Below are 23,952 nucleotides of genomic sequence, written 5' to 3' on the forward strand. Positions count from 1 at the left end.
ATCGGTAGAGCGTGTGACTCTTAATCACAAGGCTGCGGGTTCGAGCCCCGCGTTGGGCTTTTTTTTTATTTCTCGACTTTTTTTGACTAAGATATAAATTTCAGAACCTGGTACTCAAAATCGGAAGCATTGTCAAGATAAACGTGGTGGCCAGCATTCTTCAGGATTCGGAACTTCGCACGTGCATCTGAATTGTCTTTGTTTATCTCGTTGATGTTTTTGACAATCTGATATCCTCCTTCTTTGCTCATCCAATCCACCTCTCCGTACAACCATAACGATTTCACCTTGATCCGCTTGGGCAGTCTCTCGATCATTGGCAGCTTGGCAACTGCTCCAGGGGCAAGAATTCTGGTCAGTGCAAACTCTCCCGACCCTTTAGCGAGTAGAATCTTGGTTGTGTATTCGTTGATTATGCGTAGTTCTTCAATATCCTCGAGCTTTCCAAATCTATTGTATGTCCATCTTGATATCAGCTTGCTCGAAATAGGGCCTACTAATCTGGCAATCTGGAACGGTGAGCAGTTGCTCTCCCATAGTCGTGTCAATAAAGAGCCTATTCTTGGTGCTTTCCGAACTTGGTTCAGAAACTCTGTAGGATCTGAATCGGTAGCGTCAGAAGAGACTGATACGTTGTCTGGAGCAGTGTCGCTGGTTGGAGTCGTACCTTGTTTCTGTTGGTGGTCTGTAAACTCGTTTGTGAGATCAATTCCTTGAGTCGAAGCTAGCTTCGCCTCGATCTCAATAGACGGTCTACGTTCATGAGTTGCGTAGAACGATAAGTCGGTTCTTTCAATACCAACCGGGGAAATCATCACCAACTTGTCGACAATCCCATCCCCGTATTTCATGTAGTATGCTGCTGATAAATAACCTCCCAATGAGTGGCCCATAAGAACAAAATGGTCAATACCTTTGGCTTTTCTCCAGCTCTCGAGAGAATCAATAAAGAAATCCTCGCTTGCCAAGACATCCTCGACGGTGTCACCCTTTAGATTTGGAAACTTGGGCCTACTGGACAGACCAAACCCGAGCAAATCCAATGCATGTAGTCTGATTCCCGGAACATTGGTCAACGCATCAAAGTTCTTGTAGAAAAATCCAAGTGCTGCGCCATATCCATGCACAAGAACAACGTCCAACTGTCTATTATCGGCTGGTTTCTGCGTATTTTCAATAAAGAACTCATGGATATAGTTCCCGTCTTTATCGATTGGTGTGTTGATGATCTGAGACCGCTTGGTTTCTGTTGGATTGGGGTAAAAAGGAAGATACGATAATATCTGATCTTCAAAATGTGTTAGTGGTTTGAACGAAAAGTAAAGCTTGAGCGCCCCCATATACGTGATAACAACTGGGGGTAACTCAGGCTTGGTTGCAAGTGAAACCTGATCAACTTCTGCCATTATGTGATCGATGGAACAGAATTCTGGGAATTTGGTGGCAAATATGTATTCTATCTTCGGCACGGATTTAAAATAATATGTCCAGCCCAGCCCAATTCCGGCGATCACTGCTGAATCCGGAACGGAATTGCTGTTGAGTTGGGCCCGAGCAAAACAAATTGATTATTTTGTTTCTTATTCCAGAAATGACTAGCAAAGAAACAGACGCTGGGTTTCAGTGTCTTGTCCGGCCTCAGGACTGTTTTTAAGTTGTGTCTTAAGTTTGCAGTTCCAAACTTTGCTCTAGCACAGCCTTGGTCGATTTATTTATGTGTGGGGGCACGTATAGAAAAAGTTTGGAAGCAGACCACTTTAGCGAAAGCTTTAAAAAGTGATTTGATGGGGGATCTGTTTTTTGCTAAATCAATTTAATGAGTTCGCTAGCATTATATACAGATCCTTTGGTTTCTCTGCTGAAGGATCCGAATCTAAATAAGGAGAAGGACAAGTCACAAGAACTGATCAGGCATATCAATAGCATAAACGATGAAGAGATCAAGTCATGGTGTATTGAAGCATTTGAGATCCTGAAAGATCTGGAGACACTTGAGCTCAAGATTAAGAATTGGGAGTTCCATGCACTTGAGTTCAACGTTTCTCAGTCACTCATTTTGGGCGAAGAAGACCAAAGAAAAAGAGCATTCAACTCCAAACTTGCGCAAAGAGTAGCAAAGAATTGTTTGGATCTCCATAGATCGCTTCAAGATTTGGGGGTCGAAATCAATGAACTAAACGGGCTGGCCAAGTTCATGAGTCCCCGCCAACGGATTAGTGATCCGGGAACAATTCTGACCGAGCTGATGTTGAGGGCAATCAAACTGAAAAGTTTGTTGCTTGATGAAGTTTCCATTCGCTATTCCAAAGCCAAACTCGTCAAGATCGGAATGGATTTGGAGAGCATCATGTACCAGGATGATGAAGGAAATTACGATGACATTACCGAAGACACCGTCGTCAATTACAAACAGTTCATCAACACCTTGTTACAGCAGATCAACGATTGTATTAGCACAGGAGATACAATAGGCGCATTGGAATGTGTATCCGTGGTGACCGACGTCGAACGGATGTTTGAAGCCATGAAGAAAGATAAACTCGATCGGAACAAGGAGAACCTGCTAACTGGGCCAGATCTTAGCGCAGAGAAAATGAGCACGTCTGCCGGCTCCGAAAGTTCCACCTCCACTAGCAACAGTGACACTCTTTGTGGAGATGAGCCAGCTAAAGAAGTCGAACTTCCTCGCAAGAAATCTACAGCCGAAAGATCTTCCAACTTCCAATCCACCGCATTATACTCTCCACTCTACAAGACCACACTTGCCGAAAACATGCCATATCTGATGCACGCGTTCGAGGAGGCAAGAAATGTGGAAGAAGATTTGAAGGATGTGATGGAAGCTTCCGATTTGAAGCACGAAAAAAGACGGAAGCCAACGGCACCTACCAAGTTGGAAGTGTATCCTGGTCTTTCTTCAATGAAAAGGGAATTCCCCCTAAACCAGCAGCTTCCGGTCTTTTCCCTGAGTCCATTTATGAAACCAAATCGTCAAATCGTTATTGGTCGCGTTGGTCTCCAGAAAAATGAGACTCCAGCTGGACAACCCACAAAATTCAGAAAGTCTTCCCAAACTGTCCCGAAAAGCGTGCAGAACTTCTCATTTCGTGATATAGACAACCTCATTGATTAGCATTCCAACCCGTCATATTGAATATTCAAAATCCTTTTCCCATTATATATATACAAGTAGATTCAAACTTATAATCTGGAAATGTTTTCAAATCCTTCGAATCCGTGTTCGTTAATAGCCTTGATTGCCCTCGTCACAGACGATCCTGCATTGTAGTTCTTTGAGTCGTCCACCCTGGTCAAGAACGATCTGATAACTCTGGGGTCATTTTTTAACGATCTAACAATTTCACGTTGCACAGCGCTCGAAGAATCGAAAAGAATTAGAAAGTGAGAGCCTTGGAAATGTCTTTCTCCTGCCTTCTTCATGATCTTTGGGAGAGGTTTAACTCCCAAACCAATAACCTCGCGAACAACACCGTTGTTCTTGATGATCATTTTTCCAAGAGTAGTTGCCAACCTTGATATGTTAGAGCCACAACGATCTATTTAAACTTACTCTTTTGCTTCCACATGGACAGCCAAAGGGTTCGAGACCCTGGCTATAGCAGCCAATTCATAGAGCATTATTTGCGATGAAAGTGGTGTAAACTGTTCAGCTTTAGAAAATTTTGAACTTTCAAGAAAAAGTGAGAATTCCACACCCGTACACAGACAACATTTGGGCAGGAAAGATTATTTTTAAAAGATAGGAAACTGTCTAGTTCAAGTGCTGGTAATACCCACAATGATTACATGGTTATTCGGAAAGAGGCTAACGCCTCAAGAGCAGATGAGGAAGAACCAGAGGCAGCTAGAAAGAACGCAACGGGAATTAGAGAGAGAGAAAGTCAAGTTACAGCAACAGGAAAAGAAGTTGATGCAAGATATCAAGAAGTCGGCCAAGGCGAACCAAACTAAAGCTATCAAGGTCCAGGCAAGGGATTTAGTGAGGACTAGAAAGCAAGTAGAGAAGTTTGACAAGATGAAAACACAATTACAGGCCATTTCGCTTAGACTTCAGACTATGAGATCATCTAACCAAATGACAAGCTCTATGAAAGATGCTGCTCGTTTGCTGAATGGATTGAACTCTCAAATGAATATCCAAGGCTTGTCCAGGATAACAATGGAATTCCAAAAATCCATGGACGTTATGGACCAAAAGCAAGAGATGGTGGACGATGTTATGGATGACCTCATGGATGATGAGATAGACGCAGAAGATGAGGAAGAGATTGATGAGGTTGTTGGAAAAGTGCTCGATGAAATGGGAATCGACCTGGACGCTAAACTGGGAGATTCTGTTCCAGAAGGAATAGGACACGCTTCGCAGAGCCAAGTCGCTACAAAAGCTCAAGCTGTACCTATGGGAGCCGATGGGGGCTTAGACGACGACTTGCAGGCCAGATTAAACGATTTGAAGAGATGATCTCAAATCTTACATATTGTCTGTTTTTCGCCGCATCGCTAAGTAAGTTAATCAAGTCCGGCATGTGCACTAATTAGAAATCACACATGTGCTTCCCTCGTAAAAGTGATGGGGTTTTTTCTGTTACCGTGCAAATTGCCTGCCAAAATTTGCCACAAATTCCCCGCGCATATAGTGGCTATGATGCATACGTGCAGAGAAAAAAATATTTGACGAAAACAAAAACCAGATAGACAGGTAATTTGCATTCAAATAAGTCAAGCAAACACTCACAAGGAGGACTTTTACACTATCATTTCATTCATTCTGTCACGCTGTTGAATTGAAGTCGGCTCATTGCTCATTTTCTAGCTTTTTGCTGCAAAATTACTATTACTGGTACACAGCAAAGAAGTTTATTAATAACGAACGTCCACGTTGTAATGCCGTCTTCTGATACTCATAATCATGAGTCCACCGACTCCTCGGGACAGAAGAAGAACAACTTTTTCAAAAAACTTCAAGGCAAGGCGTTCCATAAGCATCATGACCACGATTACAGTGACACTGAAAGCAGTGGACACTCCGATGACTCCTCCACATCCTCTTCAAAACATTCCAAATCACACAACATCTTTAAGCATCTGAAACATCCTGTACATCATAGTTCGTCTCTATCGGTCAACAAGCATCATACCGAGCCTCATGTTTCCAAACACAAACCTTCGAAAACTAGCACCTCTTTGGGTCATTCATTGATATCTGAGTCCAATAAAAATATAAATGAAATGTTAGGCACCTCTGGGAATGTCATTGCATCCCCAAGAGACGTTCCCATCCCCAAGCCAAGTGCTAAGCTAGGATTACCGTCTGTTGATGATTACAAACCAGCTAAACCTCAAAAGTTAGAGTACAATCCGTTTGGAGTTAAAAATACGGGGCTCCAATTTAGCTCAAGCTCCCAATCAAAACGGACTAATACTTATGACATGACCGATGATGAATCCAACGTACTACCCTATCCCGTTGATATGCCAAATGAACATTTGCCAGCAGAGTTCCAATTAGAGCATCAACTCCTGTTTGACGAATACCAGTTCCCGAAAGATGATTCTGGTAATATTGGAACAGGGGCCTCTTCTTCTGTGAGAAAGATACACAAAATCAATAAACCAAAAGAAGTTTATGCGCTCAAGAAATTCGTTCTGTTCAAAGACGAAACTCCTGATGAATTTTACGAAAGAGCTTCCAAAGAGTATATTATTCACAAAAACCTTTACAACGGTCTCCACATCGTGAAGTGTTACGCATTGATCCGAATTCCGCATCAGTCCCATTTGACTAGAGGATGGGGATTTGTCCTTGAACTTTGCAAGGCTGATCTGTTTAGTGTGATGTCTTCTCCGAACTGGTCGTTGACTTCGACTGGAGAGAAAATGTGCCTTTTTAAACAGGTTGCGTTTGGAATCAAGTACATGCACGAGTGTGATATTGTTCATCGTGATATCAAGCCTGAAAATGTGCTTTTGACTGCCAACGGATGTGTCAAGCTCACAGACTTTGGTGTCTCTGACTACGGCCACCAGGTCCCAGGGGATTTTTCTTCTGATCTAAAACTTAGCACACAGCTTGTCGGCTCACCACCATACCAGCCTCCTGAAGTGCAATCGCTTCACGGAGTGCCTATTCCAAAGAGAATCCCATACAATCCGTTCAGAATGGACCATTGGGGGATGGGTATCTTGTTATTTGTCCTATTCTACGGTGGAATGCCTTTCCAAGAATGTTCAAAGAGAACATGTGCTCAGTTCAGAGACTATGAACAATCCTATTCCCAGTTTTGCTCCAAGAGTCCAAGCTTCAGAAAGAACGATTACTCGAAATACCCTGGCGTGGAGTCCAGGTTCGCAAAGAAGTTCCCTGAGGAAGGAATTGCCAGAATTGCTTGGAGGCTGGCTGACCCTCAGCCTTCTACGAGATACACGCTGAACGACTTATTCAATGATCCGGCTTTCCAGAAGGCCGAGATGTGTGTTGATGAAAACGAGTATGAGTGCAACTTCTATCACCATCCCGATTCCAACTTCCATGGAAAGTTCGAATATGGACATGAGAGTTCGTCCACCGTCTCCCTCGAGTCTGCGAGCTCCGGTCCGCCTTCTCAAACAATTGTTGTGAGAAGTTCCTCAAATGTCAGCTCTGTTGCTGCTGCGAGATCCAAAGAAGGAACACTTCATTCTGTTACCAAAACCAACAGCTTGCTCGACGAAAAGAAATTAAAGAAACCCGTTGTATCAATGATTGATATGGCGTCTGTGGCGCCAGAGATGCCTAAACACGAAGATTTGGATCCTCCTAAATCGAGCACTTCATCGCCGTCGTTGAGTCCGTTTGGTTCTCCTTTGACAATGCCAACGGTTCCTAAGGGTAACGGTCACTCTTTAGATTTACAGACGGTTACCCCAAAACAGAATTCGATAGCTACTGATTCAGAGACGGAGAGCGTGGTTCCAGAAAGTCAGCCTGATCACCAGGAAAATGGGAAGAACTCTCCTGAGCTGAAAAACGAACAAATGTCCAGGACAGGGTCCACTGTGACGCTTGACTCGCTATGCACCATGGATGGACTCCGGAGAATTACTCTCTGTGATAACGAAATATTCAAAATCATTCCTTCAGACGTGATCCGGAAATGTGGAGGAACCGTCAAAAATCATAATCACTTCCATAACAGATGAGCTTTACGTTATTATAACTAATAGCGTTATTGAAAATCAAAATATAAACTGGCGATGGAAATACGTGTGTACTCGTTAAAACGCAAATGTAAAATATAAGGCTTGTGGCTGTAAATGCAAGTTCAAATTCGTAAAATTGTTCAATGTTCACCGTGACAAAGCCATTCCCTTAGCCGTCACTTCTTCTTTCTGGTTGACGACGGCTTGAGAAGTTCAAAAGAGCACATTAATTTGTTGTTAACATTCATCACAGCTCCCCAATTGTCGAATTCACCGCAATAGTTTGGAGCTGAGAAAATGGTAACCAATTTCCGTTTGGAGAAAAATTCATATCCTTCTTCAACCACCATGTGGCCTCTGGCCACTAAATCAAACTGGAAATGGTCACAGAACTTCTGGACAACTTTCCTGCTGAAACAGTAGGAGACTCCTCTGTCATTGGAAGACCATTCACCACTTATAGACACAGAAGAGCGGGTGGTGGATCCCATAGACGATTGAGGGTCGGACCATAAAAGATCCGCCAAAAGTCCGTGTTCTGGAATGTCTGTTGGTCTCTGGATTTGCTTGATCTGGCTGAGATCTGTGAGTTGAGGAGACAGTCCACCATGGACACAGAAAATCCTGTCTGCGATGGTGGCGGCAACTGGAAGAGTGTTGAATACATCAACAACATTCTTCCAAACCTTCAAATTTGCTCTTCTTTTGCACTCATCATAGAATCCATACATTTTAGTGATATTGGCACTCTCATGGTTTCCTCTCAGCATGAAGAAGTTCTCGGGATACTTGATTTTCAGACAGAGAAGAAGAATGATCGTCTCCAACGATTGCTTTCCTCTATCGACATAGTCACCCAAGAACAAGTAATTTGAGTTAGGTGGGAATCCGCATAATTTGAAGATTCTCATCAAGTCATGAAATTGTCCATGAATATCACCAACAATCTTGACTGGAGCGGCGAGCTCCAAAAGCATCGGCTGTCTCATGAAAACTTCACGCGCCCTGGCACAAATTACTTTAATCTCAGAGCCTGAAACCATGAATTTCTTACTGGCATTTTTAGAAATTCCGGCTTCAACAAGCTTCTCAATGATTCTATCAAGCTTGATGTCAGACGTAACAGTCTTTTTAGGGGTGTTATTGGTGTTAATAACAGAATCTCCGTGTTTGGTATGATGAGTAGAAGTTTCAGTACTTTCCGGAGTGGACGTTAGTTTGGTGGATTTGTAGTCCGGAGTAGACTCTTTGCTTTGCTCTGCAATTGGATACAAAGCCGTCTCTTTTGAATTTGGCGGGGTGGTTGTGGAGCTGATCGATGAAGAAGATCCGTTTGTAAAACACGAGTCGCTGTTGCTGTCAAAAGATGAACACACCTCTTCCGTCACATCTTTCAGTGGTGATCTCGAAATGTTGAGGGTCTGGGCCATAGAAACGGCGATTTCTAGGTCGTAGGAGTCACTCTCCGTGGAACCCTTGCGCTTTGCCGATAACCGCGACAAAGAAGTATGTGTGTTTTCACCATCCTGAGGCGACTTTACGAGCGGTACTGGATCTTCTCCCCTTTCTTGCTCGGCGTTAATGGCTAAATTGTCGCTATGTGAAATTAAACCTTGTTGGTCGTTAGTTGAATTGTCGTTCTTGTTGTTGCTGCTGTGCAGCTGGGTTGTTAAATAATTAGAGTCATGTCGCGGCCTGGGCGACGACGGGTCTGGATCATCTGGGGATGAGCCACTTGTTGTCACAGAAGAAGTTGAGCTGCCATCTTTACTCGGCGAATTTCCCATATTCTTCAACAAAGGCTATAAGGATTATTGCCAAAAAAAATGACAATTAGAAGGATGTACTAAGAAAAAGATCAAATGTCAAGATCTTAAATGATCTCGCTTGGTGTCAAACTAGTGTTGGTTTAGGTTGGGTTCTGTTTAGGACAACGCCTCCAGAAAGACTAAAAGTATTAAAAAATTATATTAAGTGACTGCAAATAAGGTGCACCGGAACCACACTTGGTTAAGGCACGCCACTCGTTCCCGCTATTGACAGATCGTGCACAACAACTTTTTTTTAAAATTGAATTCAACTATCATTACGTAATTCGTATTTAAATCACTGCGGAATCTCCAAAACGAGTTTACCGGTGGTTCTCCGGCCTTCTAGATCACCTGTGGCCTCAGAATACTTCTCCAATGGGTAGACCTTGTGGATGTCAATTTTCAAAACACCAGATTTGATCAACTCAAATAGCTGGTCGGTATAGTGTTTATACTCGTCAGGCGTAGTAATGTAATTGAACAAGGTAGGTCTTAGCAACTTGATATTCTTTGAGCCCAGTCGCGTGAGCTCAAAAGGTGCAATTTTACCCGATGCGTTACCATACGAGACAAATGTACCTTTTCTGGCAACTGCTCCCAAAGAAAGCTCGAGTGTATCTTTTCCAACAGAGTCAAAGGAAGCGGCAACGCCCTCACCATTAGTGATCTCAAGAATCTTCTTGATTTGCTCCTCTTGACTTGTTGTGGAAGAATTGATCAAGAATTCAGCACCCGCTTCTTTGGCAAGCTTAAGTTTCTCCTCTGTTGAAGCAAGTGCTATCACATGAGCTTTCTTGACTTTAGATAGCAATTGATTCAAGATGAGACCCACACCACCGGCAGCGGCAGTAACAAGAATGTAATCACCTTCCTTCACATCGTATGCTTCGTAGATAAAAGTCAATGCGGTTAATCCTTGAAGCAACGAGGCAGACACAAGTTTCAAGAGATCGTCAGAGGTATCCTTAGGCAGCTTCAGAATGTTGTGTGAAGCTGGAACTTTGGTGTACTGAGCGAAACTTCCAGGATACAAGTATCCGACCTTATCTCCGACTTGGACTTTGTCGACCTTTGATCCAACTGCAACAACCTCACCGGCGGCTTCACGACCTAAAGTGTAAGGCTTCTCACTTGGATAGACACCCTTTCTGAAGTAAACCTCAATAAAATTGATTCCAGCGTACCTGTTTTTAATAAGGATTTCGTCCTCTCCAATCTTAGGAACTGGTACGTCTTCGTACTTGAGAACGTCGCGATCTCCGTTCTCAGTGAAGTAAATAGCTTTCTGGGTAGTTGGAAGAGTCATTGGAAACTTGATTGATTAGTGAAAAGCAATTGGGTAAATTGAGGGCTACTTATAGTCCAAAAAATTAAAGATAATGTGAGCCTCAATTACTAATAGCTTCCAAAAAAGGAGGTTTTGTAAAACCAAGACTTTTTGATGCAATATCGAGCCAAAATTAAAAAATAGGCAAAAAAAGAAGTACTCCGATGCGGGGAGTCGAACCCCGGTCTGCCCGGTGAGAGCGGACTGTGATAGCCGTTACACTACATCGGATGTTTGTATCCAAAAAGGACCTCGTACAGTTACACTGTAGCAGCGCAGTGCTGCGTTTGGAGTTTTTTCCTACGACATAAATTTCTTGTCGCAAGCCTTCATCGTAGGATCAACAACAAATGCCTCGAAATATAAAGATTAAAACAATAAGGTTTGAGCTAGCATGCTTCTGAATAATTTGTAAGCCATGAAAGCATGTAGATGTAGATCCATTGTGATGTGTGCCATGTTTGGTCCACAATGCAACCTTCTACAATTTTCTCTTTTACCTTCCCAAATCGAGTAAAAGATAGTTGGTTTCCCCCAAGTTGTATTTGTCAGGAATTGTTTAGTTATAATAGGGTTTACTTAGAGTCAACGTTTTTGAAAAGGTAGGGATAATACCATGGATTATATTTAGTATCTCTTCTTTTTAATAAGGACCGATTACTAATTCACCACAATGGTAGCTTTGAAGCATGATAGAAAATTTAGAGGACAAAAACAAGTCCACTCAGACTTTTGTTAGGTAGTGTAACAGAGTAGGTGGGAATGCTTACAGTCCACTGGTTTGGCCTAATTGCTAAGTTACACAAATTCAAAAATGAAAAAAAAGAATACTCCGATGCGGGGAGTCGAACCCCGGTCTGCCCGGTGAGAGCGGACTGTGATAGCCGTTACACTACATCGGATGTGGTTGACATAACTAAGCTTCGGGTGAATATGATGGGTTTGCATGGGTAGCCATGAACATAATGAACATCACTTGCTGCAATCTGACGACTAACAAGGCAACGACCAACACACAATCATATACCAAGTGGTCATAGAAGGATTTCTGAAGGAATACTGGACTCCAAACCTTCTAACATGGGTCCAAGAAAATGATTACACTTTTACTTAACATGTGTCCACAAAGCGAACCGACAAAGATATGAAGATGATCCATGTCGAATTATAAAGTGGATTTTTGCTCTCCTTTCGGCCATTTTTGCAATATATAGATGGATGCGTGCTAGTATCGCTGGTAATCCGAAAGTGAATATGTAATAGTGAAAGAATTTTTTCTGGACCTTGATACTTTTTAACTACGTAATAAAAAATATCCATTATTGCAAATGTCTACTATCACCTTTGTGACGGGAAACCCTAAAAAGTTGGAAGAAGTGGTCGCTATTTTGGCTGATGGCAGTCCTGTGCCGGTTGATGGAGGATCCAAGGTTGGAAAATTTATCATCAAGAACGAGAAGCTGGATTTAGACGAAGTTCAAGGATCCATTGAGGAAGTCACCATTCACAAAGCCAAGCAAGCTGCCCAACTAATCAAGGGTCCAGTCTTAGTCGAAGATACTTGTCTGGGATACAACGCATTGCAAAATCTTCCTGGCCCATACATCAAATGGTTCCACCAGAAATTAGGGTTGGATGGATTGATCAAGCTGTTGGCAGGTTTTGACGATAAGTCTGCAAATGCTATCACAACCTTTGGCTACTGTGAAGGACCTGATCAAGAAGTCAAGCTTTTCCAAGGTATCACAACCGGAGAAATTGTTCCGTCCAGGGGACCAACTGATTTTGGATTCGATTCCATTTTTGAACCACATGGAACTGGTAAGACCTACGCCGAGCTGCGTGGTCCAGAAAAGAACAAAATCAGTCACAGATCTAAAGCGCTAGCCAAACTCAAAGAATTTCTTTTGAGCCAATGAACACAGTATATGTCGAGTATAGATCATTCCTAATTCGTATATCATTCATTTATAAAGTACAACTTAATACTCACTTGAGTAGAATGTGAGACACCATATTTCTTGCGAAGTAGCACACAGAGATCATCAGAACCGCGGTGATGACATAGTGGAGGTTGGTCTTCAACTGGTAGTTGAAATTGCTCTGCAGTTTGGCAATGTTATGAGATTCGATTTCCTTCACAATCTTTCCAGTCATGATGAACACAAATTTGGACTCTTCTACAATCTCTTGCTTGATGTTCTCTGGTAGGTCATTTCTTGTTTGCAGCTCGTAATCTCTCTTGTAAACGGCTCTAAGTTCTTCAGTGTCAGGAACGTCAAGCTTGAAGAAGTTGGTACCTTGACGTAATGCGTCGTCACGGGATTGTCCTTTAATCTTAGGGAATAACTTGAGAGACTTCATCACCTGCGAGTTCAACAACTTAACTCCAGCGAACAGAGCGAGATACATGACATGCATGTAAGCGAGAAGCAGGTATGGCTTTTCTTTTGTGGATTCGAGGATGTGTTGAGCGTATTCGATTTGGAGAGGGAGAATAGGGTTCTCATACTTTTCAGAGTGACCCTCGTAGAAGTAGAAAAGATCCTTACGGAGCGGCTCTGTCCTGCATAAAACCGGCTGGTAAATGTTCTTGATCATCTGTGCGTATTCGGTATCTCTCTCCATCTCGCGTTCGAGAGCAATCTCAATGTGACGGTAAATGTGATAGAAAGCTTGGAGACCTTGTCTGTAGACTTTTTGGTTTCTCAAAGCAAGCGCAAACTTCATCGTCACGACTGCGTTAATCTGATCATGGAGAGCTTTGGTTTCAGCATTGATTCTATTTCCTAGAGCTCCAACATCGTCCTTGGCAGGGATGTTGAACTCTAACTTTTGGGCTGGCGACAATTTTGGTTGCATTCTAGAGGACACTGATGGATTACAGATGTTTCGGGGGCGCAAGGACATCCTTATATATTATGGCATGCTGGTGCAAATAAAAATATCTGCCAATTTCCGCCATTTTTCTGTGCGGACTTAAAGGATTTGAAATAAGTCCGAAGAAACCATTTAGCAGGAATGAAGAGTTTTAGAGATTATACTATCGATGATAGTCAAAAAAGTTGGATAGACCATGTGCGCGCACACTTCGGAATGATAGCACCCTTTTTCGGGTTTCCTTACATCCAAAGGTAATGACTTTTGCAAGTGGTTTTTATTTTGTAGCTTCGCTCCGATGAATTCGTAGACAGAAATTAGGCAGATTCTGCCAAAGTGTGGGGTGGAGCATAAACAACTTTGGCGTCGCGTTTCCGATAAAAAACTGGCTTTTTGAAACTAAGCGTTCGTTTTCAGTGTACGGATGTTTAGATAATTCGATTATCATTTTTTTTGCACTTTGAACTGTTAGTTTCGAGAAACCTGTGCTATAAGCCAACATAGAATCATGAGCTCCGATCTTATGGAGTTTGAAGCTCCAAATTTTAAGAACTCGACTTTCAGACTTGACAGGCCATCGTCGTACTTATTGAACAAAGCAAGAAGAGATGAAATCAATGGATATTCAAATCTCAAAAAGTCAATGACTTCGTCCACTGTCTACATTGGAAAGCTTTCATTCAACACTACAGAAGAGCAACTTTTTGAATTGTTCAGTAGCTGTGGAGTGATTGATAAAATCATAATGGGACTAGACAAAAACAAACTGACACCAACTGGTTTCTGTTTCGTGGTATTCAAGGAGCCGAATGGGGCTCTGAATGCTGTTAAGTATCTCAATAAAACTAAGGTCAATGGCAGATCCATGGAAATTGACCTGGATCCAGGATTTGAAGAAGGACGCCAATTCGGAAGGGGAGCAGACGGTGGACAGAGACAACAACCGCAACAGTTTAACCACAGATACGACTACAACAACCGGAGAGATAATTACGACCGTCGAAATGGCAGAGGTGGCTACAGGAGAGGATGGGGAAGAGGAGGAAGAGGAAGAGGAAACTATAGAGAAAGACCTCAAAGGAATTATGATGCACCACCTCAATACCGCGACAACTATCTTCCTCCCCAACCTCAGGAAACTCAAGGATATAGCGAACCTAGCCAGCCCTTGCCTCCACATCTCCAGGGTTCGGATCTGCCACCACATTTACAGTAAATACGTTATTAGCTCTAATTGACATAACCGGGTAACCTTTTCCAAGTAATTTTTATTTTTTGTCTCTTCAAACTGCTGTCTTGGCTTGTTTTAGTTTGAACAATCTTGCAAACTCTGGATTCTTAGCTTTCGTCCTGTAAGAATTGATCTAAAGATAACTTTGTCTTTAAGCTTGTATCTCCTCTATATTCCGAGAAATTCGGTTTGCAACTGATTTGTAAAAGATTCGAAATTAAGCCATGGCGAGCGAACAGGACAAAAATCAAATCGAACAGCTACAGGAGGCCGAAAAGCTAGCGTTTGACCATCCTGAATTCTTTGAACAAGTTTTGGACACCACTATATCGATTTGTCTGGCAACTCCCCTTAATGACTTTAAACTACAATTCCAGTGCCTCAACTTTATTTACAAGGCGTTCCATCAAAAGAAAATCGAATCCTCTAGTATAAGAATACAACAGTCAGCCAAACTGATAGATTTGCTAGACTATTTTATCATCAGAAATGAAGAAAAGTCGCCAAATTACATGATTATTCAAAAGTGTATTGATATTCTGACTGCCTCCTATGATTTAATATTTCTGAACATGATCAATAGCCCAGATGAGAGCGAATGGGATCGTCTTACAAACATCAAAGAATATCTATTATCACAGCTAACATCATCATATCCACTTCAACCATACAACCCAGAGTCAGACTTGTTCAGATCTATTGGATGTAAAAATTCAATAATTAAACTGACGGGAAAAGTTATCCAAGTACAGTTACCTTCTACATCATCTTCTGAGAAAATTGAAGATGACATTTCTGTTTCTATGATAGGGAGCACGCACCCGTTTTTGCTGAATGCCAATTTGTCCTCACAAGCTCAAAATCTGCTGGACAGTTTATTTGTGTTGATCAACGAAGATATAATTCTTCCAACCGGTGTTTTCACCACAATTATGTCTACATTAATGACTCTCTTCAAAACAAGATCCAAATTTGTATCCAACAAGTTTATCATGTTTGTTTTGGCATATGAGTCGCAGCTCAAATTGGATCCACGATTCGAGAAGGATCAGAAACTGAAAATGAAGCTCATAAAAAGATTCAACGATAGGATCGACAAATGTCTCATTTCCTTTCTTCTCAACAAAGGATTTTTAGCAAAAGATCCAGGACTTAAGACCAGATTTGAGAACAAGTTCAATTATCTGGTGGAAAAATCAAGGAAACAAAGACAAGGTGGAATAATAGATGTCGACATAGACGACGATGATGATGAAGTGAAAGAGATCAAGAGACAGAAATTGGAAGCAATACAGCAAAATGATATGATGTTTTACAATGAATCCCGTATTGCTCGTTCCAACGATTATAAAGCCATATATACTTTGATTAAACCTGAAGATCAACTGACAGGTTTTGAAATGTCAAGCATTCCAGTCCAAATTTTAAGTTCGATGGTTATTGCTGCATTAAGCAAAGTTACTACCCCAAAATTAATCAAAGGGTTGAACATTGTTTCCGATAGGTATAAAGAACTGACTTCAAATACAGATAGTGCGTTCGAAGGTGAATATTTACCGGCCGACAAGAACTTGAAAAGAAAGCGCGAGGATAATGACGATGATGACGGTCAAGCTCACAGCCGAGTCAAATATGAAGGTGAAAATGGCGGAGGCAACGACGTTGATGGAATAAACGATGATGATGAACTAAAGGGAGAATTTGTGGTCCCTCTGCCTGATGAGTTTTCGATTTCAAGGAAAAAGGATCAACTCAAACTGATCATTGATAATTTTATCAATCTTTCAGCGAAGAAGATCAAACAAAGTAAATCCAGTTCTGATAATGCCGGGCAACAGCAAATGGCTTTACAAAGAGTGGCCATTCCAAATTGGGACAAGGATTCGTGGATCAAGCTCTTGTCAAGACTTGCGACACGTGGACTAGGTAATAAAGACCTTTCCGATTGTGTCAGAGAGACTCTTTTCAACTATTTGAAAGACGATGTCAAGAATAGAATTGATGGAGTGATCGAATGGCTCAACGAGGAGTATTTTTCTGAAATTCAAGCAAAATCCGAACCTATTCCTTCACCGGATGGGTATTACATGAAATACGCAGGATATTTCTTGGATAACCTAATTCCGTTCTTAGAGTCTGCTGATCGGAAAATATTCATCAGACTTTTGAGCGAGCTTCCTTATCTTCAAAATACGCTGATATGGAAGATCAAATCGTTGTGCAAGGACCCAGTAAGATCCAAACTTGGTTTCCAATCATTATTGTACCTTATCATGTTTAGACCACCGGTGGTCAAAGACTGTTTAGATCTCATCAAGGAGATGCACGATGATCCAAGTAGCGATGATGCGCTTCAGCAAGAGTGTTCAAACTACTTGAAGAAATACAGTCCAAAATGAATGATTATCTATCATATACATAAATAGTACATATCAGAGCAGTCCCTGCTTCTTCAATTGATCATAAACTTTCTTACTCATGACGTTTCCTTCGGAATCCTCGATCTCCACACCGTCATCCCTGTATTGTATATCATTTCGCTTTTTTTTCATTAAGAATTCTAGCAGCTTTAGCACGTCGTCAATTCTATCCAAATCTTTGAAAGCATTGAAATCTTCGACAACACCTAGCATTCGGAGACCTTGGAGATGCCTCTCTTCTTTGAAGTGGTTCTGAAAAACCTCTCTTCCCTTGATCAGAGCATTTCCACATATTTCACAACTATATTCCATGTCGAGTCCTTTTAGCTTCCAAAGCCATAAAGGCATTGGTTTACCGTCAGGACCAATTGGGAAATTGGAAACGTCATCAAATTTCCCTTGTGCGTATTCGTTTCCTTCCGAAGGCTTGGAGGTTTCTTGTTCATCTATGGTGTCATATTCATAGTCAGATAAATTTTGAGTTTCTCGGAGCTCTATTTGTCGTTCTCGAGAGCTGAGACCTTCAAATCTATCCACTTCCAAGATGGTCGCGTTGAGTTGTTTATTCAGTAGTTTCAATAAACGGGTGGCCAGATACTCTGATTCTGCAACAGAAATTACCTGCGATTTAGTAGCATTCTTCGTGTGCTTTTTTCCATTCAAATGCGAAGAGTAAACTGATTCTTTGGTAAACTTCTTTTGACATATTAGACAGTAGACAGAAGAGTCTTCAAGTTCAACTTTACAAGAAAACTCCTTTCTGATACTCTCAATCTCAAGGTCGGTTGATTTCAGTGGATGTAATTTGATGTAATAGCTTCGAAGATAGTCTGCTAATTGTTGAATGTACAATTGATACTCTGATGATCCTTTATCATAATTTTCATCGTAGAAATCTTGAATCTTCCCCAGGTAATCTTTGTAAGTTGGGGGCATATCTGTATTCGTTGGTTTGTGTTTGGGTAGACTTGACCAAGTTCGATATAAATCTTTCAAATCCAGAAACTTTCCCAAGCCTTCGTTTGGTGAATAAATATTGGTGATCTTGAGGCCCTTTGAGTACCTGCTCAAAATTCTCCTTCTTTTGGTATCTGACAATTCATCTGAGCTGGTAAAAAGCTCAAACTTGTGTGCATCCGCCTCCTCAATCTCATTTGCATTCAATCCTAATTGATTAATTCGATTATGTTTCTCAACTGTCACACGATAAAGTTTATCAAAGTCGTCCATGTGTTTATTTCTGTCATGGTCTTCATTAAAATTCAAAAGTTTCTCGCGCTGAGCTTGGTATCGTTGTAAAAACTGTTTGATTTCATGCCTTTGTAGTAACGTTTGAGGATAAGGTCGTTTGGTTTTGGACGATAATAATGGTATGTCGCTTGACGAAGGGCGATAAATTTCGGGATCACGCTCAAATCTCTGAGAGACTGCTTGTTCAATTCGCTCGAGTTCCTCCAGTATTGTCCTTTTTTCTTCTAATGACATAGAAACAGTAAGATATTCACTATATACAAATTTCAATATTTTCTAGTTTTTTTCGGCTGTGTAAATGCATTATAGTAATTGAGTTTTATTTCTCATGGTCACTGCGTGAGTATAACGACGAGTACAGGGAAATACTGACAAATTCAGAGTTCTTTTTGTTCAGAATGCTTCTCCAACTACAATTACGACATTTCATGACTTCATCTCTAATGAACTACCACAATCTTTAGGGCCCTGGAATTTCGAGCTGAGAATCTTTCTGAATAACAAGTTCTCGAGACCAGCGAGCTTCGAACCGAACCAGATGGCAAACAGGTATCTTTATACACTACAACTTTCATATTTGAATAATCAAACAATCAGCATCATTAACAATTCGAAGTCGGTTATCACGAGGATTCCAAACACGAACGGACTTTTAGCTGACCCGACTGATCGTGACAATTTGGCTTTACTACAACATATTAAGAATGGATGCTCCAGTAATATCAGCAGTACAACTGAGACATTTGAACAGCTGGTGACCAGCAAATTAGCAAGCTTGTGGACAGTGAAACAAACGATCAAAGGTGAAGGAGGATACGGATACGTTGTTTCTGTTCCAGGACTCAAGGACAAAGGTGGGGACGAGAAGTTCAAACTTCGAACAAGCAATTGCTTTCTGCATGGATTGTTTAAAGGATTCCTCATAGAAATTGAGCATCTTGATGATGATATCGATCAAGATGATGTTCCAGAAGGCAACAACCTGATTGTGAAGTTTACCAACAGCATAAACAAAATCAAAAGCCTGATAGACTTATACAAATTTCCTGAGGGTAATCTTTGCTTCAACGTTTTGAACGAGACCAAACTGGATTACTTGAGCGATTTGTGTCAACAATACTGTGACGCTTTGCAGTTCTAATTTGGGCGATATATTTTATATATTGAATGTGCTAAGTTATGCATGAGATTTGGTTAAAGAAGTTCTTTCGCGGTCAATTCTGATTCTAACTGCCATCTTGCTCTGTTCATATATTGCAGTCTTCTCTTCTTCGGTGAAAAGTTTATCGAATTGTGGTCCGCCAACTGTGAAAAGTGTGTCTCCAGAGTCTTCACTACCTGTCTCCGAGGTACTTGATGATATCAGGGTTTCCGAAGAGTCTGATTCGTGAGAGTTTTCGGAATAAACGTTGTCAAGCTTCATAATTGATAGTGAAGGTTTGCTGCGAAGTGTGTTGCGGTTACTGGTTCTTAGTGGCCGGCTTTGTAAATTTGCAACTGACCGTTGCGTTCTCAAACCTCTTTGTCTATTGACAGCAGGTGCGCTCAAACGTGGAGGCTGTAGTGACTTCTCCTTAGTTTTGAGAGTCGCCTTGTAGATTCTTTCAACCTGGATATGGAATGCTAGCTTCTGGACGTAAAACTTGATGATCTTGGCCCGATCGTTCTTATCAAAACCGCTCTTTCCAGTGACCGCCCTTTGTGATGTAAGTATCTCTTTAACAATCTCTGTTCTTGTTTGTTCGCTAATCTTGTGCTCTTTGTAGATCCCGGATTTGTTCACAAGAACATTCACATACTCTTTATCGGAAGCGTTGGGTTTCAAAATAGTGAACTGGAAATCGGGACTTGTTAAGGTTGGCAAATGATTAAACTCTTTAGGTTTACCACTTAGTATCAAATATGATCTGAAACGGTTCTTACAATAATCAATGAGGATTCTGTAAGGATCGTCTAATAAAGTTCTTCGGAATAGTTCAATCTCATAGACGGAGTCTAGTTTGTCGTTAATAATAACATCAGGATGTAACGGAATCTCAGTGTTTGACAACCATTCTAATTCGGATGCACCTGATTCGGTGATCTTCAAGAAAGGCGCCAAGCTGTATATCTTGTACCTCTCAAACATATACATCAATGATTTGATCTGTAAATCCACAGAATCTTCTTTGTCTCCGCCTAGATATCTAGGGACATTCACTGCAACTTCATTCCTGGACCATAGATATCTCCACATGATGGAAAAGTTCCACAGTTACGTGTTGAACAGGTTACAATTTTAATCACGATAATACTTTCTCTTCTATTCAGTTAACTAATTTTATTTTTTCTTAATTGGGAAATTCATCAACAAAGGTACTCAACTCGGAAATCATTTTTTGAAGGGATCTGCCTCTGCTGAGATAAAGCGGATACTTTTTAGTCGACAATTTGCAATCTATAAGTATGAACTGATAAGTATGTTTGTTATGTTGGCTGCTACAACAAATGTTCGATTGCTTGGTTTGAATCTGAGATCCGGTTTCCTTGCTACCGTATCAAACATAATAAAAGTGATACGTTAGTGAACCTTTCCCTTTCACTTCAAGGTTTTAGAAATAGAGTTATGTAACTAAAGTTATTCCTGTATAACAACATCCCCCCTCCAAAGATTCTCTAAATTATTGATCTCAAAAATTTAATATGGATGGATATGTACGTGGGGGAAATTATTAAATGTGGGGGGCAGAGAAAAGAAAAGGGCACGGGTGGGTCTCCAGATATATCAGTCCACTGCATGTGGTTTACAGCTTCGGAAAATCATATGATCTTCAGATATTATCTACTATGGTCCAAATGATTAGACCTCGAAGCATTTCAAAGCCTCATGCAGTGGCTTGTCACTCTAACGAATAATTATCTTTCAAGCAACTTAGAAATTTCTACAAATTTCTAAACCTTTACCTATTTAAAATAATTTTGAATTTTTATATCCTCCTGCTCAGTTTTCTTGCTCTTTGCTCAATTGATTCGTCACGTTAAAACAAATACTCAATTAATCAGAAAAAGACCTCATGGCAAAAGGTAATGTTTTAGTGGTTTCCAACAGAATCCCTGTTACTATCAAAAAACTAGTGGATGATGACAATGGAAAGCCTCAATACAATTATTCGATGTCGTCTGGCGGTTTGGTGACTGCATTACAGGGTCTCAAAAATCCATTCCAGTGGTTTGGATGGCCAGGACTGTCTATCGACAGTGAGGAAGGGAGACAAACAATTGAAGAAGATCTGAAAACCAAGTTCAATTGCTATCCAATCTGGATGAGCGATGAGATTGCTGATTTACATTATAATGGCTTTAGCAACTCTATTCTATGGCCTTTGTTCCATTATCATCCAGGTGAAATGAACTTTGATGAGGTTGCTTGGGCTGCGTATTTGGAAGCAAACAAGCTGTTTTGCGAAACGATTCTCGATAAGATAAAGGACGGAGATTTAGTGTGGATTCATGATTATCATTTGATGCTCCTCCCCTCCATGCTCAGGGGGAAACTTGACGAGAGGGGACTTCAAAATGTGAAAATTGGGTTTTTCTTGCACACTCCATTCCCTTCAAGTGAGATTTACCGTATTCTTCCTGTCAGAAAAGAGATTCTCGAGGGCTTGCTGAGTTGTAACCTGATAGGATTCCATACTTACGATTATGTGAGACATTTCTTGAGCTCTGTGGAAAGAATATTGAAGCTGCCAACGAGCCCTCAAGGTGTCTTTTACAAGAACAGACAGGTTACAGTCAGCGCTTATCCAATCGGTATTGATGTTGATAAGTTCTTGAATGGTCTCAAAACGGATGAGGTCAAAGACAGAATTAAGCAACTAGAAACAAGGTTTGGTAAAGATTGCAAGCTTTTGGTGGGAGTGGATAGACTTGACTACATCAAAGGAGTGCCCCAGAAGTTGCATGCGTTCGAGATTTTCCTTGAGAATCATCCAGAGTGGATAGGCAAAGTCGTTCTCATCCAAGTCGCAGTTCCTTCAAGGGGAGATGTCGAAGAGTATCAGTCTTTGAGAGCTGCAGTGAACGAGTTGGTCGGAAGAATCAATGGTAGATTTGGAACTGTCGAGTTCGTGCCAATACACTTCTTACACAAAAGTGTTGACTTTCACGAGCTCATCTCGGTTTACGCTGCTAGCGATGTTTGTATCGTTTCTTCTACCAGAGACGGAATGAATCTGGTGAGTTACGAATACATCGCCTGCCAACAAGATCGAATGGGCTCATTAGTTTTGAGTGAATTTGCAGGGGCTGCTCAATCATTGAATGGCGCTTTGATTGTCAATCCTTGGAATACCGAGGAGTTAAGTGAAGCAATTTACGAGGGGTTAATCATGAGCAAAGAAAAAAGAGAAGGAAACTTTCAAAAAATGTTCAAATACATTGAGAAGTACACCGCAAGCTACTGGGGTGAAAACTTTGTCAAAGAACTCACGAAGGTTTGATTCGAAGTGTACCAGCCTTTGAAATAGAATCTTAAAAGTCTCGCTAAAATAAATTAAGAAATCTTTATAATATACATATCCGATTATCGTAAATCATTGAGGTGTGTCTTTTTTTTTTTTTAGCTTTAGGGCAAATCCGTAAAAAATCTATCGATAACAAAGCGGGAACTCCTTCAATTTAAATCAAGTGATACCAGCATTAGGTATTTGTGAAATTTGCTCGGAATTAACATCTTATTCTACACGATGGGTCAATTGCTCTCGCAACCGATAACCGAGAAGAACATCACGCTCGTTCAGCATGATCATATCTCTCACTCTATTGGAGAAATGCAAGGTTACCGACTCACAATGGAAGACGCTTATTGCGACATGAACGAAACTATACATCTACAAAACAAAGAGCATGATATTGTCAAGGACTCGCATGAGGTTGGGAACGAAAACGGATCCCTAAAAATCAACATCTATGGGGTGTTTGATGGACACGGCGGTTCTGGTGCTTCGAAGTTCGTGAGTCAAGCTCTTCCCACAATCTTGCGCGAGGAGCTCGTTAGAGAAATCAACGAGCTATCACCTGAATCAAAAGAGGATTTGATCAGTTGTAAAGACGTTTTAAACCACATTAATTTTCCGAAACTGCTAAAGTCATCTTACATGAAGTGCGACTCTATGTTCTATCATAGACAAGATAATAATAGTGGAACAACAGCAGTGGTGCTGCTTATATTCTGTGGATATGTCTTTGTGGCAAATTGTGGAGACTCGCGATGTATTCTCAGTCAGAACGGTTCTACAAAGCTTTTATCTTTCGATCACAAGCCTAGAAATTTAGGAGAGCTCATGAGGATTCATAATGGAGGTGGTTATGTTTCAGCTAACAGGGTGAATTCGATTCTGGCATTGAGTAGGGCTCTAGGCGACTTCACGTTCAAGATGCATAGTGATAATGATTTCCCAAGACGGCTACTAAAATCACATTCGAATCATAAGGTTTCACCACCTGAAGAGTTTCAAGTTACAGCAGAGCCTGATATCATCGTTCATAAAAGTAGTCCCATGGATGAATTTTTGGTTGTTGCCTGTGATGGAATTTGGGATTGTTACAAGTCTCACGAGCTGATCCATTTGATTAGACATCAGCTTTCTTTAGGCAAAAAGTTACCTGAAATCAACGAAATTATTTTGGACAATTGTATCAAAATGGCCAATACGATAACTGGAATTGGGTTTGATAATATGACCTTGATTATTATCGCCCTGCATCAAGATCATAACGATTTGAACGCATGGTACAATCACATGAAATACAGAATCCTTGACGAGAGATTTGGTACGCTAGGACACTGAT

General features: G+C 41.0%; 16 protein-coding genes across 16 annotated transcripts; 9 read left to right on the forward strand and 7 right to left on the reverse strand.

Moving 5' to 3' along the window:
• Positions 1–86: 86 nt before the first annotated feature.
• OGAPHI_002272 (uncharacterized protein) lies at positions 87–1,406 on the reverse strand (the record flags this gene model as incomplete). Its single annotated transcript, XM_046203124.1, has 1 exon — positions 87–1,406. The coding sequence occupies one exon, from the start codon at positions 1,404–1,406 to the stop codon at positions 87–89; it is 1,320 nt and encodes a 439-aa protein (XP_046062932.1).
• A 410-nt stretch (positions 1,407–1,816) lies between these two features.
• Positions 1,817–3,133, forward strand: OGAPHI_002273 (uncharacterized protein; the record flags this gene model as incomplete). The annotated part of the gene is made up of 1 exon (XM_046203125.1): positions 1,817–3,133. One exon carries the CDS (start codon positions 1,817–1,819, stop codon positions 3,131–3,133), a length of 1,317 nt encoding a protein of 438 aa, XP_046062933.1.
• A 68-nt stretch (positions 3,134–3,201) lies between these two features.
• On the reverse strand, positions 3,202–3,510 carry OGAPHI_002274 (uncharacterized protein; the record flags this gene model as incomplete). The annotated part of the gene is made up of 1 exon (XM_046203126.1): positions 3,202–3,510. The coding sequence occupies one exon, from the start codon at positions 3,508–3,510 to the stop codon at positions 3,202–3,204; it is 309 nt and encodes a 102-aa protein (XP_046062934.1).
• Positions 3,511–3,844: 334 nt separating this feature from the next.
• Positions 3,845–4,483, forward strand: OGAPHI_002275 (uncharacterized protein; the record flags this gene model as incomplete). Its single annotated transcript, XM_046203127.1, has 1 exon — positions 3,845–4,483. The coding sequence occupies one exon, from the start codon at positions 3,845–3,847 to the stop codon at positions 4,481–4,483; it is 639 nt and encodes a 212-aa protein (XP_046062935.1).
• Positions 4,484–4,905: 422 nt separating this feature from the next.
• On the forward strand, positions 4,906–7,200 carry OGAPHI_002276 (uncharacterized protein; the record flags this gene model as incomplete). Its single annotated transcript, XM_046203128.1, has 1 exon — positions 4,906–7,200. The coding sequence occupies one exon, from the start codon at positions 4,906–4,908 to the stop codon at positions 7,198–7,200; it is 2,295 nt and encodes a 764-aa protein (XP_046062936.1).
• Positions 7,201–7,376: 176 nt separating this feature from the next.
• Positions 7,377–8,987, reverse strand: OGAPHI_002277 (uncharacterized protein; the record flags this gene model as incomplete). Its single annotated transcript, XM_046203129.1, has 1 exon — positions 7,377–8,987. The coding sequence occupies one exon, from the start codon at positions 8,985–8,987 to the stop codon at positions 7,377–7,379; it is 1,611 nt and encodes a 536-aa protein (XP_046062937.1).
• A 473-nt stretch (positions 8,988–9,460) lies between these two features.
• Positions 9,461–10,317, reverse strand: OGAPHI_002278 (uncharacterized protein; the record flags this gene model as incomplete). Its single annotated transcript, XM_046203131.1, has 2 exons — positions 9,461–9,465; positions 9,561–10,317. 2 exons carry the CDS (start codon positions 10,315–10,317, stop codon positions 9,461–9,463), a joined length of 762 nt encoding a protein of 253 aa, XP_046062938.1.
• Positions 10,318–11,666: 1,349 nt separating this feature from the next.
• OGAPHI_002279 (uncharacterized protein) lies at positions 11,667–12,257 on the forward strand (the record flags this gene model as incomplete). Its single annotated transcript, XM_046203132.1, has 1 exon — positions 11,667–12,257. The coding sequence occupies one exon, from the start codon at positions 11,667–11,669 to the stop codon at positions 12,255–12,257; it is 591 nt and encodes a 196-aa protein (XP_046062939.1).
• A 70-nt stretch (positions 12,258–12,327) lies between these two features.
• On the reverse strand, positions 12,328–13,200 carry OGAPHI_002280 (uncharacterized protein; the record flags this gene model as incomplete). The annotated part of the gene is made up of 1 exon (XM_046203133.1): positions 12,328–13,200. One exon carries the CDS (start codon positions 13,198–13,200, stop codon positions 12,328–12,330), a length of 873 nt encoding a protein of 290 aa, XP_046062940.1.
• Positions 13,201–13,726: 526 nt separating this feature from the next.
• Positions 13,727–14,434, forward strand: OGAPHI_002281 (uncharacterized protein; the record flags this gene model as incomplete). The annotated part of the gene is made up of 1 exon (XM_046203134.1): positions 13,727–14,434. The coding sequence occupies one exon, from the start codon at positions 13,727–13,729 to the stop codon at positions 14,432–14,434; it is 708 nt and encodes a 235-aa protein (XP_046062941.1).
• A 239-nt stretch (positions 14,435–14,673) lies between these two features.
• On the forward strand, positions 14,674–16,848 carry OGAPHI_002282 (uncharacterized protein; the record flags this gene model as incomplete). The annotated part of the gene is made up of 1 exon (XM_046203135.1): positions 14,674–16,848. One exon carries the CDS (start codon positions 14,674–14,676, stop codon positions 16,846–16,848), a length of 2,175 nt encoding a protein of 724 aa, XP_046062942.1.
• A 33-nt stretch (positions 16,849–16,881) lies between these two features.
• On the reverse strand, positions 16,882–18,354 carry OGAPHI_002283 (uncharacterized protein; the record flags this gene model as incomplete). Its single annotated transcript, XM_046203136.1, has 1 exon — positions 16,882–18,354. The coding sequence occupies one exon, from the start codon at positions 18,352–18,354 to the stop codon at positions 16,882–16,884; it is 1,473 nt and encodes a 490-aa protein (XP_046062943.1).
• Positions 18,355–18,658: 304 nt separating this feature from the next.
• Positions 18,659–19,261, forward strand: OGAPHI_002284 (uncharacterized protein; the record flags this gene model as incomplete). The annotated part of the gene is made up of 1 exon (XM_046203137.1): positions 18,659–19,261. The coding sequence occupies one exon, from the start codon at positions 18,659–18,661 to the stop codon at positions 19,259–19,261; it is 603 nt and encodes a 200-aa protein (XP_046062944.1).
• Positions 19,262–19,297: 36 nt separating this feature from the next.
• Positions 19,298–20,356, reverse strand: OGAPHI_002285 (uncharacterized protein; the record flags this gene model as incomplete). The annotated part of the gene is made up of 1 exon (XM_046203138.1): positions 19,298–20,356. One exon carries the CDS (start codon positions 20,354–20,356, stop codon positions 19,298–19,300), a length of 1,059 nt encoding a protein of 352 aa, XP_046062945.1.
• Positions 20,357–21,173: 817 nt separating this feature from the next.
• Positions 21,174–22,601, forward strand: OGAPHI_002286 (uncharacterized protein; the record flags this gene model as incomplete). The annotated part of the gene is made up of 1 exon (XM_046203139.1): positions 21,174–22,601. One exon carries the CDS (start codon positions 21,174–21,176, stop codon positions 22,599–22,601), a length of 1,428 nt encoding a protein of 475 aa, XP_046062946.1.
• A 246-nt stretch (positions 22,602–22,847) lies between these two features.
• OGAPHI_002287 (uncharacterized protein) lies at positions 22,848–23,951 on the forward strand (the record flags this gene model as incomplete). The annotated part of the gene is made up of 1 exon (XM_046203140.1): positions 22,848–23,951. One exon carries the CDS (start codon positions 22,848–22,850, stop codon positions 23,949–23,951), a length of 1,104 nt encoding a protein of 367 aa, XP_046062947.1.
• Between the last annotated feature and the right edge of the window lies 1 nt (position 23,952).

Source organism: Ogataea philodendri (assembly GCF_020536065.1).
Source record: "Ogataea philodendri strain CBS6075 chromosome Unknown scaffold1, whole genome shotgun sequence".
In the NCBI taxonomy this organism is placed as follows: Eukaryota; Fungi; Ascomycota; class Pichiomycetes; order Pichiales; family Pichiaceae; genus Ogataea; species Ogataea philodendri.